General features: G+C 36.9%; 1 protein-coding gene across 1 annotated transcript in view; it reads right to left on the bottom strand.

The window, feature by feature from the left end:
• Positions 1-407: 407 nt before the first annotated feature.
• Positions 408-19,284, bottom strand: part of SYT10 (synaptotagmin 10) — a 33,281-nt gene continuing 14,404 nt past the window's right edge. The window contains exons 3-7 of the mRNA XM_088528454.1: positions 15,871-16,435; positions 4,077-4,197; positions 3,568-3,739; positions 1,990-2,119; positions 408-601 (exon numbers count right to left, since the gene is read on the bottom strand). Coding sequence (XP_088384580.1) covers positions 530-601; positions 1,990-2,119; positions 3,568-3,739; positions 4,077-4,197; positions 15,871-16,435 — 1,060 coding nt within the window. The 3' untranslated portion in view covers positions 408-529. The remainder of the gene's footprint in view (positions 602-1,989; positions 2,120-3,567; positions 3,740-4,076; positions 4,198-15,870; positions 16,436-19,284) is intronic.

Here is a 19,284-nt window from a genome sequence, read left to right as displayed (position 1 = left end):
GCTTCAGCAAGCTTTTGATCAGTCCTTCCTCCTTAGTCATGAATAAACTAATTTTTCAAAATGTGACGACTGCAGTCTTTTCATGAGGTGTCCACTTTGTAGTGTTATTTTAAGAAGTCATATAGGATTTAGTGCAATTTAGATGAAATGACTATTTGGTCTACCTCAAAAGAAGTACACATTACAAGCTGCAGTTGTTTTGAATTGCTTAAGAGATTTTTCTTCTGATTTCTTTCTCTATGCAAAGGTATAGTTCATATCAAAATACTTATTTGATATGACATTGGATATATGCCAGAAAGAAACAAGTGAATGAATCTGCATGAAGATTATATTTGGCTCAAGTAAGCTTCATTTGTAAGTTCAGAAATTATTATAAACTGTAGTATAAGACTTTGAATAGGAAAAAAAATGTATTTTAATACAAAAATATGGATAGAGTTCATCTGCGGAAGCCAAACCTTCATTGATGTAGATGTGAGCTACATGGGAGCTTTCGACATTGGACACGATGAATCCATTCTTGCACCTAGGGCGTAAGTGGTGGTTTTGGTGATGAACAAGATCCCTGGCTATCAAAACTTGTTGCTCGGCCAGGTAACTGAAAGAAAAGTGTTATCTTTATGAATATCATCATATCTGACCATGCATTTCAATTGTTTCTAAGGATAAAAGAATCCTCCAGATAAAAATGTGAATCACAGTTATATCCTGTTTGCTTTCTTTTAGGCTGATAATCCAAAAAAAGTTTTTAACCAGCTATCTCACAATGCAAGTTTCCAGTAGAACTAACAATGAAAAGGAAACTCCTAAAGTGGCCTCCTGAAACCTCTCTTTGACTCATTCCACAGGATTCGGCTTATTTCACCATTCAGAGGTGGTACCTTTGTCTACACACCCACATAATTGAGTGAAAGAAAGGAATCTCTGAGAAGAGTCTTTTCTCCCGCTCTCAGAAGGAGAATTCCCGGCTCAGTTTCCCTGCCCTTTTACTCTTCTTCTGGAGATTTACTGGTGTTGTAATATTGGGCCTTTGCTACCCAACCCTGGATATTCTGTGAAGCCAGGTAGTAGACAAAGGGGAAAACAAATAGCCAGTGCCACCTCAAATGGCAACTAATTTTCCCATAGAGATTGGGCCAGAAGAGGCTAAATGTGAGTCCTCTGTGTTACAAAGTAGGGCCTGCTGCTTTTCAAGGCTTCACTATGAATCCTTTCAAACTCAAAGCCAATGAGCATTTTGTATACATAAAATCAGTAAGACGTGCCCACAGCGTTCTCCTCTCTATGCCCAGGCAGCTGATGGTAAAATCAACCATACATTTGAATAAGCTTAATTATTCTAGAAGTAGCTGCTTGTATGTTGCCTCAACTTAGCCTAATTAGCAGATCAGTTTCAGATTCATGTTTTAGCAACATAACTCTTAACACTAAAGATTTTTGAACAGAAAATGATTGCTTTTGAAATATGTGCAGATGATCTCTTTTAAGTGGAAGTTTTAAAGGTTTTAATGCTATAATGTTGCCAGTGGCTCATGGAAATTTTTGAAATAGCACATCTAAAGGAACATCAAATCTCCAAATTGCAGTACAGGTGAATAACAACAGGAGCATTTGAACCAAAGTACATATATATATAAGTCCCTTACATGGGAAAATTCACCCTGGAGACTTAACAGAATGCATCTTCTATTTAAGTGTGATGCTCCTCTCCAACTTGGGTGAATTTATGATCGTTGTACTTCCTTATCCAGATTTTCAGACAAGCCTTCACCAGATCAGGGAAAGGCTTGTTCTAGAGTATGAACCTAAATAAACAAGTAACCTGTTGGCTATTCACCTGGTTGACCTACCATGCAGCTAGGTTTGTGTTGTGCTAAGGATCTTACTCCTGCCCTATCACTAGGCATTGACACTCATGCTGCAGTGAATTTCTTATGTGTGAGAGAATTAATACACCAAGAAAGAAAGAATTTATCTACTTCTTACCTCTACTAGTGGATGCCAATGTGTTATTGGTTTACGTGGGTAAGCCAACATTTCATTCCAATGATCTCTTCCAAGCCCTTCAGCATCAATTCCTGTCCGGCATACTCCAATGACCTCATTGTGCCCTACTCTGAGAATTGTAAGAAAGCAGAATTTCTTTTTTAATGAAAAATGTTTTAATATCTGCCTCACATAATTCAGTTGACTGATTCAATGCAGCAAGGAATAAAAGATGCCCAAGTTTTCATTTTATTTATTACAGGCATTACTTTTAGTGGTAGCATAGTAGTATTAAGTTCTATAATGGCAGTATCCAGGAATTCTAGTCATTACCAGCATGCTGCTAGGAGTTACAAAAATAGCGACGAAACTTGGCCCCTTACCATCAAAAGGTTACAACCCAGAGGACACAAGGACAGAGAAGGACTGTAATATAGGGAATGATTTAGAAGGACAATTTGCTTATATTTTGTGAGATGGGAGACTGAAAGAGAATGGCAAGAATACATTTCCTGCTCCAAATGCCTCAGACATTGTTTCACACTACATTTCTCAGCTCTAACCATGATGGCCATTGGAACTTCAACGAAAAATTTGAAAGGCAACTTCCCTTTGAGACATACGCAAGGGTGTATCCATAATAGGCCATACTTCCATACATCTGGCATGGCATAGGTTAATGGAGGGACTGGACTCTTCACCTTGCCTGTATGCACATTAGATTATTGGTATTCTACCTTCCTCTTCGCAAATGGCTTGAAAGTAGCAGCTGAAGAAGATTGTGGTACATAAGTTGCCATACAATTCTTAAAGCACAATTATGCCCCTTTCATAGCAGAGGGAGACTGTCTTCCTGACGGAAGTTCGTGGAGGATCAGAAATTTAATGATGAGGAAAAATAACCTGAAGTTTTTCTTACTAAAACTAGACTTTCATCTTACTAAACTACTGTTTAGTAAACTACTTTCACTATTTATTTGCCCTGCAGTCTCTAAGTGCTTATTACCAATGGCACTTGAGTGAAGCAGACTTGGCTTAGGCATGATTCTGTCCATAAGTTTCTTTTTTAACCTGCAGACGTAGGGCTGCTCCAAGTTGATTTTCTTCCTGTGAATCCTCTATGGGGACATGAATTAACCAAGGCCCAGATGTGTTATCAGTGAGGGCAGAACTCAAGGTTTACAAAGCATCTCTATTGCTCCAATCAAAGGATTAATCATGACCAAATTTTGTGAGGCAATTAAGCATTTAATGCTTACCTCCTAGGCTTTTTTTTTTTTCCTCTCTTTAATCTGGAAGGCATAAAGCTCTTACAAAATCCAGCCACCAGACAGAAATGCATACTAATGCTAGCGGCACATGACACCACACAGCCATGTTACTTCTTCATCACAGTTATTTATGACACAGATAGAATTGTTTGAGCTCTAAAAGGCATGGAACATTGAAAAATGTTAGAAAAAGGCCCAAAGGATCTATTTTCTGTGGCGCTGAAAGTTCACGGAGGTGAAAAAACGTTGCTTACCATAAGAAAACTTCTCACTGAAGATTAACATTCAGAAAGCAAACTGTGCTTACCGGTCGTAATCCATCACTGCAATGGAGAGGCTCACTTGGTCCACATTCTCTGGAGGGATATCAAAGATGATGGCCTCATTATAAACTGGATTGAGCGTGTTCTTCTTCGTAGTTGTTTTCCGTTTTTTCAGTCTTCGACCCTCACACATCAGTGATACTTTGACATATGGATCTGAGTAACAGATAATCAGTTGTGTGCATTTGGAATTTGTGTCATTCAAATGTGAATCCAAAAAACAGTGTTTTTGCATGACTGTCACGTTGATAAGACACAAAATCGCATAGGTCTTTGTAATACTAGACAACACTGTGTTCAATATGCATGCAAAGGAAAGGCATACCTACTGCCAGACCAAAGAAAGCAAGTAGGTCTGAATAGGGCCTACACCAATTCTCTTTCTTGCTATTTCCACTTTGCAGCCATGTTAAACACACAGAAACAGCAAGCTGCTAATTGCCACCTTTCTGAATAGACTCTGTCTTGTTATTAAAAAAGGAAGTAGATTCACCTGATGCACCAGTTATATCCATTGCTTTGAGATTTCTACATTTGATGACTGTTAATGTCATTCTCCCAGCAGTAGGCAAATAACAAAGGGAAAACATGATCTCACCCAAATCTATACTCTCCTGAAAAAGAAAAGCAATGGTTAACAGTCTGACCATCCTGACAACAAATCAATTCAAATCACGCAAAATTTTAGAGATAATTTTTAACATGCAGAAGCTTCTTTTGAAGCATCAGACGTTTTTGAGAAGAACACACAGAGGAATTTTCAGAAAATATTTTTAAAAAAATATGGAAAGAGTAGCAGCAGGATAATATTTAGTGACAGATTCTAGACTGAGGAATTTAAACCAAAAGCAGAACCAAAACTTTCAGGATACTTGAAGGGGCAGGAGTATGTCTGTGTTGAATTCACAGTTAAAAAGGATGCTAAATGTAGAACACTAAGTTCTGGTCTTGAAAAGACTCTGCCTCCATCTTACCCAGTAAAAATAAAAGTTTTGGGATATTTATCGCACATATTTACATGAATTTTAGCCATTGAAGCAAATGTATGAAAGATTTCTTTTCTTCAAATATGTATGCATGTGAAAAAAATATTCTTACTATCTAGGCGGTTTGAAAAGCTGAACACAATTTTAAATATTGCCAGGTTTCTACTGTTTTTGGGTAGTGTCTTACTCTAGAAGAAAAGCTAAGCATCTCTAATTTTTCAGGCTCAAGGACATCTTTTAAGAGAATGATATACTGGAAACGATAAACAAGGTCCCTATGGATCCTAATAATACTCACAGATTGTTTTTATGTTCAGACCAGACACTGGCAAGTCATGAAATATGAGGGTAGTATACAGTCCAGATGTTAAAACATTTGAGAAACATCAGAGAATATGGACTCCATAAATCCTTATTTTTAATTTCCATATAGATCACAGAATCACAGAATGGTTGAGGTTGGAAGGGACCTCTAGAGAACATCTAGTCTAACCTCCCTGCAATTGTTCAAATGCCACCCGTATTTTAGTTGCTGAAATGCCAGCTTTGTTCCAAATTGTTTTCTGTTCTTTTAATACTTTAATACCCAAATTAATTTATTAACTTAATTAATTTAATACCTCCCCCCACACACAAAAAAGGGAAAGTTACATATTAAGAGCAGCCCAGCATTCATCAATATGAACTTATAGATTATAAGGTGATCACTTCTACAAGGCAGCAATTCCCAAACATGCCTACGTCATCTCAAAAGACTTGCTTTAACAACTACCAAAAGATTTATTTTTAACATCCCAGCTTCAATGCTTCATCTGAAAAACTACCTTGAGAGTACAATTTTTTGGAGAACTGATGGATTTGTGGCTTAACTTTTCTAACATCAGAAGGCAAGCATGATTTTTTAAAAAATAAAATATAATAATTACTGCTCTGTAGAAGACAAATACATTGCTCTTTGTTATGAAGAGAGAAGGGCTCCTTGTTTGCATCTTATCAGATGCTTATTCAAACAGTTGTATTGTCTTTTGTGGGATCTAATGCTCTGTATAAACTCAATAAAGTATTTCACATCCTTCTTTAGTAAAGATAGACATGCCTCAGGTTCTTTTCCTGCATTGTAGACTCTACACTGAAGAATATGGTTTTAGAATAGTTTTAAATTCTCTGCTGTACCTTTAATAAAATACTAACATTTGAGGAGGTCAGTCATTTCACAGTCAGTCATTTTGTTATGATGCTGTTCTGAAAATTAATAGACTGGTATGCATGTAAGCATGCACGCTGGGCAACACACAGGGCATCTATTTGACATATTCCCCCGGTCCCTTTCTTTGCTACACAAAAGGCAGAATTTTGTGTCTGAGAATATATTAACAAATTCACTTTTCTATTTCTAAGTTTCTAAACAGAACTTGAACAAATGAAATGCCTGTGAAAAATTCTAAAATGGGAAAATTAGTGTTTTCAAGCAACCATTTTGAAGCACTGGTGTGGTCTCAGGTTGCAAGGTTCTGCTAGCTTGTGGTTATCTCTGAAACGTGACTGCTTTTCACTCATTTGTTAAAGTGGCAAGTGTTTTCTGTTATAGTTTTTACCATATTTGAGATCTGTTTTATACACAGCTTCTGTTATTAGTATTACTTTCTGAACTGGGAATCTGATCACGTCCCTCATATCCATATGTGAAAGAGATCTCACTCTTTCATTTGAAACACAGTTCCTCCACTTTCAGTGCTTCAAAATCTATGTTGAGGGAGATGGTGAGGATGGATCAGGGAGCATAGTAGGTAGATCAAGAAAAGTAGAGAGGACACAAATCCTTCCTTCTAGATCTCCTACAACAAAAAGACACTGTCCTCCAAATTATTTTTATTTTTCTTAAACCGCCTTTATTCTCATCACTGCTCCACCAGTCCAAACAGCAACCAAACATAAAGGAAAAATGACTTACAACTTTAAATAGAATCAATTTTCTCTTAGAATTAGAATTTCAAACAGTAATAATAAATCTAACAGTTAAACAACAATTTTCTGATAGTACCACCTGAGGGCAGATCAAAGGCATTATTGGTCCTTAATTTTTGCTATTTGTTTTTATTCACCAAGAAGCACCAATGTATGTGACTCATACCACAGTATCAAATACACAGACATAATATGTTCTTACGGATCTTCATTTTTCCTCTGAACCTATTTTACATAAACTTTTCACAAATTCCATGCCCTTCTACTTCTTGTGCATTAATGCATCACTTATCTCTTTGCTGACATCCTGAACTTTTAAAAGGCACTGTTCCAGTAAGAATAGCTATATTGTTACGGTGCCTAACAGTTCATAGAGTATCCACCAAAGATAAACTTACCTTAAATGCTGCCAACAATAATGTACAGGAATCATAGAATCATAGAATCGTTAAGGTTGGAAGAGACCTCTAGAGATCATCTAGTCCAACCCCTCTGCACACGCAGGGTCATATAAACATGTCTGTAAAACTAAGGTGAAAAACTCTCACAGTTCAAATTATACTACGTTAGAAGTGAAGGTTGTGGACTCAGTTCTTCCCTATGACTCGTAGCTGTCTTGGGAGACAGATGCTGGGGGTGCATGGGCAAAACTGGCTTCTTAAGCTGTAGACTCAGAAGTTAATCAGGAAGTTACAAATCATCTTCAAGGACCTGCCCTGTGTAGGTAAATCCAGAAAAACTCATTTTGGTAAGATGGGAATGTGAACACCAGTCTTCTACTATTTCTTTTTGAAGAGAAATTTTATAGGCACTGAAAATTTGGGTGCACTCAAAGGATAAACAAGAATACAGGCAGACAGGGCAATATATAATGACTTTTTTATTCTCAGTCTTTTTTCTTTCCTTTCTTTAGAAAGAAAAGTCCTTTCCAGGTACTGAGGACATTTTGAAAATAAGCCAAGAAAATACCTGCAATCAAACCTAATCTTTTGACCTTATAATGAATAAGCAAGATGCCTTAATGTAAGAAGAAAGGTTTTGGCAAAGAAAGGGATGAATCCTTCCACTCTGCTCAGCAAACTGACCACGGGACAGAGGCACTGAAGTTATCACTGCTTGATAAGCTGTGATGCCCTACTCTTCAATCTTAAAGTGGTCACGGATAGGTTTAGAAGTGAGAAAACTGCACTCTTTATACAAATATTTTCAGATACTAAAGACCTATGCCTGGAGAAAAAGGGGCTTGTGCTGCCCTGAAATGCCGAGTTGTCATATGGTAGAAGAAAACTCATGTGACTTCACATGCTATTATGACAGAAAAAAGCTGCAGTGGAGTGGAATAGATATTACTTCAAATACCTACTATACTATTGTTTATATCCTTTGATATATGAATCTCACTGTAAAGGAAATACATTTACCGGAAATAAAATTACTAACTATCCTGCATGAACTCGCAGTCACAATTTAATTCCTCTTCCAGTGGCAAGAACTGGATGTCGTAAGATTGTGACCACAGACTAGGAGTTTGCATCTTTTCTTTTGGATTAAACTGAAATCCATTTCCTCCCAGAATCCTCTGAAACAATTCTTCTCATTATTTCTTTTTATTTGGATTTCATAATCATTGCATCATCTGATGTTTGCTGACATTTTTGTAGAAACCGAACTTTTGCTTAGTAAAGAATAGAAAGTCTTAGTATTTTCACTAATTTTCTACTCTGAGCATCTACTGAGATGGGTGGTCTTTCTTCATACTTAGGTGAACAATGTGCATTTTGTTAGGACCCCTAGAAATCATTTGTCAGCAGGGATTAAAGTATTATAACACATCTTTATAAAAAGTATTCTTTGTAACTGTTTTACGAAAAGTGAAACTGTAGGATAGTCCAAGACTTATGAACACTTTAAATGTTCCTAAGAAGGAAGATTAAAATTCTCTCTATATAGATGATATCTACAGTTATATATTGGGTAAAATGGCTGGGATATCACTTTTTTTTTTTTTTTTACTAATAGGTTTAGTTTTTTGGGGCTAGAAGAACAAGTTTGTTCTAAGATAATGAATAAAACAAGGCTCAGCTTTGAAACACACCATAACAATCTGTCTAAAGATTATAATTAGTAACAATTTTAAATGCCCCAGAAACCTAAGTGCTATTGATTTTAATTGAGATTTAAAAATAGGATTTAAATTACTACACAACCCCAGTGGTCTAGAAAATTAGGATTTCTCTTGCTTTATAGTCCACTAGATAATTAAGCTCACACAAACCATCTTGATTGGAACACTTCAGTACAAGCAAACCTGTGGAAGCCAAATAATAAACTGTCCTCAATAACTACAATCACTTCACAGCACACTTCAAACAAAGTGTGACTTAGAAGACATGAGCAGGAAGCCAGTGGCTGCCATACAAGCATGTTTTTAACTATGTTACAAATAGCTTTAGTAGCAGAACTATATATTCACCTAGAACTTTTGTTAGACTAGTTGTAAGTTTCTTATGTAACACCCATGAAGTTTTATCGCTTTCCTTGGCCTATTTTGAGATTTTATTTTTCCTCTTTTATTAAGCTTAGATTTCAATTAACAACTAGCTTTACAGATGCTCATAATGATTCCCTCCCACAGACTTCCAATAACTGGCACAGAAAAAAACAGCATTGAGCACAGCTGCACTATTGCAAAAAGAAGCATTTGTTTAGTACTACATGTCTCCTCTTCATTTATTTCCCTTTTGTGTACACAAGCCACCATGCACAACTAAGGAACTGGAACAGTGGTAACCACTATACCAGCTTCAGTTTATTTTTATGGCTCCCAGTTCACCTCACTAGCCAATACATTTTCTGGTACAGGGATGCTAGAACAAAATAAAATAAAGACACAGACCTCACACGAAGGCATCAGCAACTTGGATGAACTTGATTTTTTTAGTTACAGAATAAAGATTTTTTGGATAGCATAATTTTCATTCCACACAAATGACCACACCTGAATAGACATATTAATCATGTTTCCATCAGGTTCACAAGGATCTGTACGTATTCATTGCTTCACGGGTGATAGTTGGGCGATCAATTTAAATTTTTTTTGTCTTTATTTTTTAATGCATTTTGAGTGAACATCTGTATTAAGTAATTTTCTAGATGTCAAGTTTTTCAGGCATTCACATACCTGGTTTCTAAGTTGCTTCATTTAGTCCTGCTGAAAATGAATAGTGTATTAATTTCAAAATAAAGATGTCAGAATTCAGCCCTTGGATTTCTTGATGAGTACAGGAAAACCTTTCCCTAAACACAATTCTCCTACTTTCTATTAAAAACTATTTTTGGTATAGTGAATGACTTCAAGCTTCAAGAATCATTTAAGGATGAAATAAAACACGTAATGATCAATGGGGGAGGTTGGATGGAAAAAAAAAAGAGAGGAAACTGGTTTCTGGGTCAGATAAAAATGCATTAAGACATTTCCAGTTTTGAGGTATAGATCAAGAATGACAAGAACGTGGAATACAGGATTCTAACAGTCCATTTATGTTCCCACCTATGCATCTCAAATATGATTATATATATGCTATCTCAGAATTTTCAAAGGCAATTTTATTTTGGAAACTTTGTCCCCACAGCTAATACTTTTCTCTCTCTCCTGTTATTCTTTGAATATCAGTTTAAACTCTCCTCCTTCTTAACAGCACTGTTTATTGATTGAACTGTTCTCCTGGGAAATGAATCAACGAGGATGAATTGTGTCCGTTCTTGTCTCTTTGGGAAACAGTTTGGAAGCAGTGAGGGGGCCTGTTGCTTTACTCCCTTCTGTTTCTGGAGACCCAATGCTTGCTGTAGCCTGACATCCTGGCTGCTCTCGCTACACCCAGTTCCTGACTGAGGTCCTGACTGTACAGAGAGGACTCCCTAGGACTGTGCAGGGTCCAGCAGGCTGAATGCTCTCAGTAAGAGACCTAGAAGCCTTGTGGATGCTTCTTTGGTCACTCTCACTGTGACTTGTGCATGTCCTACACTACCAGAAGAATAGTTTCATCTTGCCAACCAGCAAGGAAGCCCCTATGCCCATTTCTGCTTCAGAATGGTTTGGAACAAAGCGAATAAAAAAGTAACTGAATTCCAGAGACCCAGAGCAAAGAGGTATTTCTGAGGCAGCAATGCATTTTTTACACTGAGAATATTTGCAGTGAGAACCTCGGAAGGCACAGCAAATCAGTCAAGCTGTGCATCCTAGCCTAACTACTCCGGTATCACCCCGGCAGAGCAATATTAACTTCCCTTGAGGAAACTGTATTCTCCATTCACCTAATTCTACTTTAAATGTAGATGAAGAAATAGCAGTTTGCCTCGAACAAAACAGAACATTCAAATTTCTTTTTGTTTCAAATGAAAAGAAACATACAATAATAAAAACAGAAATCTCTCCTGCTTTCCATGACTGCAAAGCAACCCACATCTTTTCGAGCTATCTCCCAGTTCTAAAGCAGCCCCAAAACTAAATGAAAAGCCTCCATATTTTTCCTGTAAAAACCAACACAGAGTATTGTCTCATCCACTCAGCAGCAGGCTATGACATGAATCTTTTATATCGTTGACCATGATTGGAAATGACAAGCACCAGGGATTCTTGGCTTTAAAGGCGCTGCTCTCGTTACAGAAATGATAAATGTTTCTGTGCTTACAAGCTGTTACGCTCCCACGTGTGTTTAACATTGCGTCAGAGATTTTATGGACATTTCCAGAAACACTAATAGTGTAAGTCTGTTCTAATGAGCATGGTTAATTGTAGGGCACAGCCTCTAATTCCACTGTGATAAAACACTTCCTGAGAGAGAAGTTCTTCGAATGTCAAGAACTAAGCTACTCATTACAATGTGGTCCCAAAGTTCAACCACTGTAAGATAAATCCTTGTCTGTTCTGTATCACTATTGTCTTACTAAAAGTAAGGTCTAGTAAACTAATTTTTATCCAGTCAGGAAACAGCAAACCACGGGGAGAACTATGTAAAGACTATGCCTGCAATTTCTGTGGGTGAACTGCATGGTGAGCTCAACTGTTTTTCGCTTTTAAAATCAGAAGCATCTTTTTCCATGACTGAGGTCGATAGCTAATAGGTTAACCAGTGTGAAATGCTACTCTATTTAAGTGTTTAAGACAGAACTTTTAAAATACAATGTCACTTTTTATACATATACTAAATGGTATCTAAGCTCTCCTATCTTTTTCAGTAATGCAATTCACTTATGAACCAAGTGCTCCAGCAAGAACAAACATACATCATTTGCATCATATGAAGTCTGTGTCCTCACAATACCTTCTTTCACATTCGACTTTACAAAATTGTAGGACAGAGATGACGGGTGCTGTAAGACTAAATAATAATCAAATTCCATCAATTTACATGAGATAATCCCAGAGGCTACAAATACATGACAGCTCCAAGACTAACATCCCCAAGAGACCACCTTTATTTTGGAAATGGCTTTCATCTAAATTCTGAGCCCTATTTTCTATCCAATTGTGTAGTTTCCTATAACTGGCTACTCTTACAGGGTTCACAGAAAACCTCTGGAAAAAAATTTTTTGGAAAGTCACTTTCCACTAAGATTTTGAGCAATGATGTTAGAGGGAAAGTAAGTTAATGGTAAGTTATTAAACATTTAGATCTAGAAAGTACATTCTATGTGTTACATTAACTCAGACTACAACAAGTGGTCTCTCTCTAAACATTTGCAATATTGAGCATTTGCACTTAAATTCTTATCAGCAATTCAAAGAAATAGTTTTTCTTATTTTAAAGTATGCAACATGTTTTTGGGAGTAAAAAAACCATCAGATCTGTATGCAATGCTCAGAAGCACTTCGCAACAAGAGAAACTAGATATTTTGGCTATTGATATCAAATCAAGAAATTGATTTGATAGTATTTGCTTGCCTCTATTGCCCTGATTTAATTACTATGTATTAAGAGTTACAATAGTCCAATACACTGAGCATGCTTCAAAGCTGCCTCTGAGTTTGTCTTTTTAATCAGTCAAACGAACAGAAGTAAACGATGGATCATTTATTGAAAACTTGATCACTCATGTATAAGCAAAACTTTGGGATATTAATATCATCAGATATCTAGAATGCTTCTTTTCCACAACAGATTCAACACAAAATTTTATCTTGATAATTCAACATTAAACAATGAAAATGCTTTAGCACTTACAACAGGTACATGCTATATATTATACAATAGCTGCAGTTTTTAACTGAACAGATAACAGAGAAACAATGACATAAATGAAAAATTAAAGGAACAAAATACAAACTACAAAAGATGAATACAGCTGAAAATTATAACAAAAATGAGCACGAGGGAAGCCAATCCTGCACTTGTATAAACAAGTTCCAAATGACCATCACAAGCAAGAAAAAGCATTCAAAACGTGGTCTCTCACAGTCATAGATCTTAAGACCAAAAGGAGTTGGTGTGACTATCCTGATCTTCCCAAGAGGATAGAGTTCTCCCTGTACCAAACAAAAACTCTTTATGAACAGCAAGCATATATTTTAAAAATGTCTTGCCTTTTAACTATTAACTACATATAGAGAGTCTTTGACTAGTGAACAATCTCTTTTTTTCTAGTGATAGCTCCCCTCACTGGTAGAATTTTGCAGTCCATTTCCAAGGCAAATGTGATGCATCTTCAATTCCTTGCCTGCAGAGCCTTGTATCATAAATATAAGTTCTGATTTTTACCCTCATTTCCACTTTTGAATAGAAAATGTTTGACCATGGAATATATGTGAGGGACTTACTTAAAGCTGTGGAGAAGCCAGTGTTGGGTATTTTAAGTTTGATCACTTCTTTGATCTGTCACATCCAGCCTTTTTTACCATTTATCATTAGGAACAGTATAAGCAAATCACTGGGTATTGGAAACATACCCAAACTCTTAGACTGGAGACTTCACAGAACATACAACGAAGAAGGAAAAAGCATGAGAAATACATTTGTATACATATGTCTTGGTTTCAAGCTGTCGTGTGATTAGCTTAGTAAGCACCTTCCCACTGAAGCAGACAATTTGCTTTTTAAAGATTCTTTATAAACGCCAAAATATGCTTGCCTGCAATACAGCTATTTCTCACTAATTGCAAATCGAATGGGATTATTTTTTCAAGGCTTGATCCAAATCACTAGTTAGCAAGCTAGCACTAGCTAGCAAGCACTAGTTAGGTATATATTTGCTATTTAGTGACTTTGGTAGGCTTTAAATTTGGTACTTAAAACATAAGTCCTCCCTGATTAGCAATGTATATACTGTTTAGCTCTGGGCAAGATTGGCCCCCTCACCTTACAGTTTCTGAAATGTCAGAACTAGAAATGTTTACTAGCAAACCAATTTTAATCTATATCAAGCAGCTAAAGTAAAATATGAGAGAAGACATTGAACATATAGTAAAAGAACATATTTTAAGATGGTTTCATTTTGACAGTAAGAATCAATTAGGTCAATTTCCAACAAAGTTTGCTGACAACAACGTAAGGCTTGTAAAAACTGATATGGTTAGCCAATACTAGAATATATTTCATTTTCACGGTTTATTGTTAACTGTTTAGATGCAGACAACTTGTTTAAACATGTGCACTACTATAAACCATTCTCATTAAAGGCTGAAATCCCAAATCTGAGTGCTCTTTCCTAAACGTTATAGATAGTAGAACAACAGCAGAGTGAACTAAGCCCTGTAACTGCACATATTGTCCCTCAGTGAAGAAGAAACTTGAATTAGGATTCAGTAGCCAAGATCAGTAATTGTTTTCATCCAGATGTATATTAGTATCTCTCCCAACAGCATCATTGAATATGGCACTGGCATTTCAATCTGTTCAAAAAGCGATGAATCATCCAGGACTTCTAGTATACTGAAATCAGTCTAGCTATCAGCTAAAGATTTTACTTGTATGCCTGTTGCAAAGGACCAGTAAGCATTTAAATCATTACTGAAGTATTAAAGATTTTATCAAAGCTAGAATAACCATGCAAAAAAGTTATCAGGCTATTATTTCAAGACCTTAAACACAGATTTAATTTTAAGGTTGAGAGCATAGTTGCCTGAAGGCCGACCATGCTAAAACTAAGCATATACAGATGCAATGTACTGGAAACGTGCCAGAGACTGTTCAGGTCAGTCTGGTAGACCTGTTTTCCTGAACTCACAATTAGAAACTGTGTCCATATGCTCTGCTCCCTGGTGTTGCTTCTCCTCTCTCAGGAAACACACTGCTCATGCTCAGGTTGGTGAGAAACTTCAACTCCTCTTTGTCTTCCTAGTCATTCAGACCTAGACTTCCCTGATCAATAAATATGAACAGCATGAAAAAAAATTTGGGAAAAGAGACATGAGAGAGATCTGGCTTCACTCAATAGACAGTGTTAAGCTTCTGTCTCTAGCGGACGTGCCTAACTTCTGCCTTGTCCTCCAGATGCCATTTGTCCTCGCTGCTCTACAGAGAGCAGTGTAGCCTATGATGAAAATCAGGGATAACTCGGAATGTTTTGTGTATCTTAGCTGAACAAGGGATGGGAAATTTTCTACATGAATAGCATAGAAACTAAAAAGACCCCCCCCCCAAAAAAAAGCCTTCTCTTTTTTTTGTCTGAAATTTCCAAATGGGAAAGATGAGTTTGGTTTTCTGGGCTAACAAAAGTGAAGTTTGGAGACTCGTGGATTTCCTGATAGTACCCTGTCCTCTACTTTATGGGTAGATTATACAGTCTTCCTTTTCTTGTCTGCAAGAAGAAACAAATAATTTCTATTTCATAACTTTTCTTGTTTGTGTTTCTTGAATCATGCTAGCAACCAACAGCAGAAGACTCTAAGCATGGGATACCCAGCAAAGGACTTTTTGGACGTTAAAATCTTTTAGCCTCTCTCTTTTCTTTCACAAGAATCTTAATCCATGAAAATGTGCTATGAAGAGCAGGGAGGGTTCTGTCCCTTAATAGCTGGACGCTTTGAGGGACAAAGTATTTTGCTAACAGGAAAATGTTAATTGTTCTTGTTAATCAGTGACTCTTTGTGATGTACTATTTAATTAATAGACCTAATTTACATTCAGGTAGTAAGCCATGAGGGTGACAGCATGTTCCCAGAAGATTTTTTAGTAATTACATTTTATAACTTCCTAAGCATCTTATTCACTGTGTTTAAAGGAAAATATTGACAACTTTCTTCTTCTTCCAGACATGCTGATAAACAGGATGCTCTGCCACAGACTACAAAGGAGAAATGAAAATATTACGTTAACACTTTTGGAACATATTACTTACTGTGGTGGCACAGTGGATGTCTTTCCATACATTGGCTTCCCTGGAGAGATCTGAGACTTCAAAAAGGTTATCAAGAATAACTTCCCCAATCATGTCATGTCTAGAAAATCTGTCAAAATCATAAACACTGAAATGCAATTTCCTGTTGCTGAGTTGATCATAGGCTACAGGAAACTGAAAGGTTTCATCAAAGACAGGATTTAATGTCTTTCTGTGAACTCGTGTCTGAAACTTCTTTTTCCTATCTGGAAGCAGATAAATCTTAACGTAGGGGTCAGATGTTCCTGTGAAGTCTTTAGCAGGCAGATCTAAGGCTTTGACAATTGTGACAACAAGAAGTTCATTTTCATAATCATACCGGAGAGTAAAATTAAGTTTTCCACAGGTTTTCACATCTTCTTGTTGCCCATCAGAATCCACCGACTTCTGTTTGTAGAGTTCTGGCTTTATTCTCCCAATGCTGGTTGTAGTCTCTCTCCTTTGTAAAACTGGATCTATTCCCATGTTAAAATCAACACTGGACACTTGCATCTGCCTTGGTAAATGCCTCCTGAAAGAATTGTGCCTGTACACGCACAGACACATACACACATACACACACACACACACACAAAACGAGCCATGGTTATCTCCAGGAAAATATAAGGGTGTTACTAAACAGAAAATACAAGAAGTCTAAATTAATAAAGGTTCATCTTTTAAAAATAATTTTAAATCCCCCCCAAACGTTTTTCAAGTGTTAAAACATCCTTGAGAGGAAATGAACATTCAGAATTGACCTTCTTGGTCTGAGACACACCAGTGTCCTGGCAATGTGTTTATAATCTTGTTTTCAGGCTATACTGCTAAAAGTGAATTCAGGTTCTTTCCTGCAGCAAGTGACAGCTCCAACATCACTTGCTCCCACAGAGATAGGATATGAATAAAGTGCAGTCATGCAGAAAAAAAAAAAAAAAAAGGATCACCCATAGCATTGTCATCGATATATCCATGTTGGACTGAAAAGGCCAAGAAAAGCTATGCCTGGAGGTTTTCAGCATAGTGCTTTGCCAGTATAAGCCACCATCCTAGCACATTTCATAGATTTGTTTAAGATCTTTGCTACACCAGGGTACAAGTTGCCTTGGCCAATAATACCGTCAAGCTTTCATTCTGGCTTTAATAAATATCAAAGTTTGGGTCAACATATTTCCATGAGAGCTTTGTAGCTTTTTTTTTTCTTTTGTTCTCAAATTCTTCTTTGTAATGTATTAGAAAATCAAATCATACACTCCTACCAAGATACATTACATTTAAATCCTTGTAATTCTGGATACCATGCAGCACATTCAGAGTATTTACAGGCTTATCTTGACTCATGAACATCACTGGATTTTTTTTTCCTATTAAGACTGAAATCAAACCAGCCTTACAGAAGTAAAAGAAAGAAACTCAATATCTCCTCCTGCAAGTATACTTATTTGCCATTAAAAATGATTTAATTGTCAGAATTTCCTCTGCTTTTTGCAATCAATTGCTTATTAATGACAAATGCAGCCTTGCCTTATTGCTTTGTTTCCCTGTGGTGTTGTGTTCTGAAAACAAGAGGTGACACAGCTGTGTTTCTTTCTTTAAAACAGAAATGCAAATTGTCCATTTGAAAGCTACCAGGACTCATTTCATAGACACTGTTTGTATTTTTGCTCTAACTGAAGTGGTTGTAGAAGACACAAAGAACACAAAGCACAAAACTACTGCAGTTCAGCTCAGCTGAGATACAAGAGGATAATCTGCAGTCATCAATAATAGACAAGAACATTTCCCCTTTTGGCTCTTTAAGTGTTAGATGTAGGGAACAGTCCTACTATAACACAACAAGAGGGGATGGAAGACTTCATAGTCTTGATTTGAAGTGGCTCCAGAAAATCCAGGTGTTTTGATCTGCAGCTTAAATTAATAATATGCACTTCTCATAACACATTTTACCTTTTTTTTCCTCCAAGATGGGCCATTTTAAAGACTTTTTTTTGCCCTCGGATGTTAAGAGTACTCAAGTTCATAGTATACAATGTCCACAGTGAAATGGAGCAAGGAGTTAAAAGGCCCAAGCTAGTCAGGAAAAGATAATTATAATAATATCAGCAGGGAATTTGAGGATTGTTTTTCTCTGAAAAATTCAGCCTGGTAGGTGTTCTCAGAGGCCCAAACTAAGGTGGAAACTGAATTCTACTCACACTGTACTGACAATAGGACTTTGGGTGTTTGGGCATCTAGCAATTCACGTGCTAGCTCCCTAGTGTCCCTGCCTCAAAATAAACTCCATAAAGTAAGTCCTGTGTTACTTACTTGCCGTGCAAGTAAGCACAGATTTATTAGTGCAAGATTACTTGTACTAATCTGTGCAAGTAGGCCTTCCTCAGTGCTCCTCATACTTGCAACTTTAGTACAGATATGCCCAGATAATCATGTTCAAATCTTGCCAAAGAGAGGCAGTAGAAAAAAATGGTTATGCAGGGGAAACAGTAAAAGTGACTGTGTGACATTTTCCTGTGGTTTAATTAAGATGGATATTAAAAAAATCTACTTGCATATATGATGACCTGAGTTAATATCTGTAAAAATCATATGTAAACTCCTGAATCTGTGATTCCTAAGTTACCAACCTCCTTTCAAAATTTCAAATTTCATATAAGCAAGTTCCTCTAGCGGGGCTAGCCCTAGCTAGGTGTTGCGAGGTGTCACCGAACAAAACGACGCAGCTGTATGATTATTCAAAGAGGGAACCAGCAGTGCTTTTGCTCTGCTGAGCCAATACCCGAATTACATAGCGCCTAGAATCTGTTCTGAGTCACAGCATTTTGCCAGGATAGCTAATTGGTGTGTTAATTATTAAGATGCTTCATTGTTGTCATGGCAACATATTTATCGTCTTTTGTTCTGCAATAACAAAGGAATTAATGACGGTTATAATGAAGTACAAGGATGACAGGCAACCAGGTTGTGAAGATGTGGCAAAGCTACTAACGTGCAAATTCAGGCACTTTGATCACTACTGACTCTTAGTAGCATATGTATTATAGACATGTCTTCCTTATCTCAGAACAAACACAGTTTGAGGCATAGCAAATCTGTATGTAAATCCTCAGTAGAAAATTGCACTTGCAGGGGAACATTGATGTATGAAGCTGACTCCTAACTCAGTACAATTGCGACAAATAAGACAGAAGAGAATAGGATGCTGTTTCTGCTGTGACTTGAGGTTTATGAGGTATGGGCCTGTTCTAGTTCTCCTGGATGACAGGAGGCTAATCTTTACAACCACAGCCTGCAATGGACACAGACACTTAAGTGGTATTTAAATAGAATAGAGGCTCCTATCTCTCTTGCAAGCACTTAAACTAGGCAGACCTGTTGGCTTTTTTAACCTTAACATTC

Source organism: Tinamus guttatus, unplaced genomic scaffold (genome assembly GCF_059628265.1).
Source record: "Tinamus guttatus ecotype Peru unplaced genomic scaffold, ASM5962826v1 Tinamus_guttatus_pri_ptg000308l, whole genome shotgun sequence".
Lineage (NCBI taxonomy): Eukaryota > Metazoa > Chordata > Aves > Tinamiformes > Tinamidae > Tinamus > Tinamus guttatus.
This window is presented reverse-complemented; position numbering and strand designations above follow the sequence as displayed.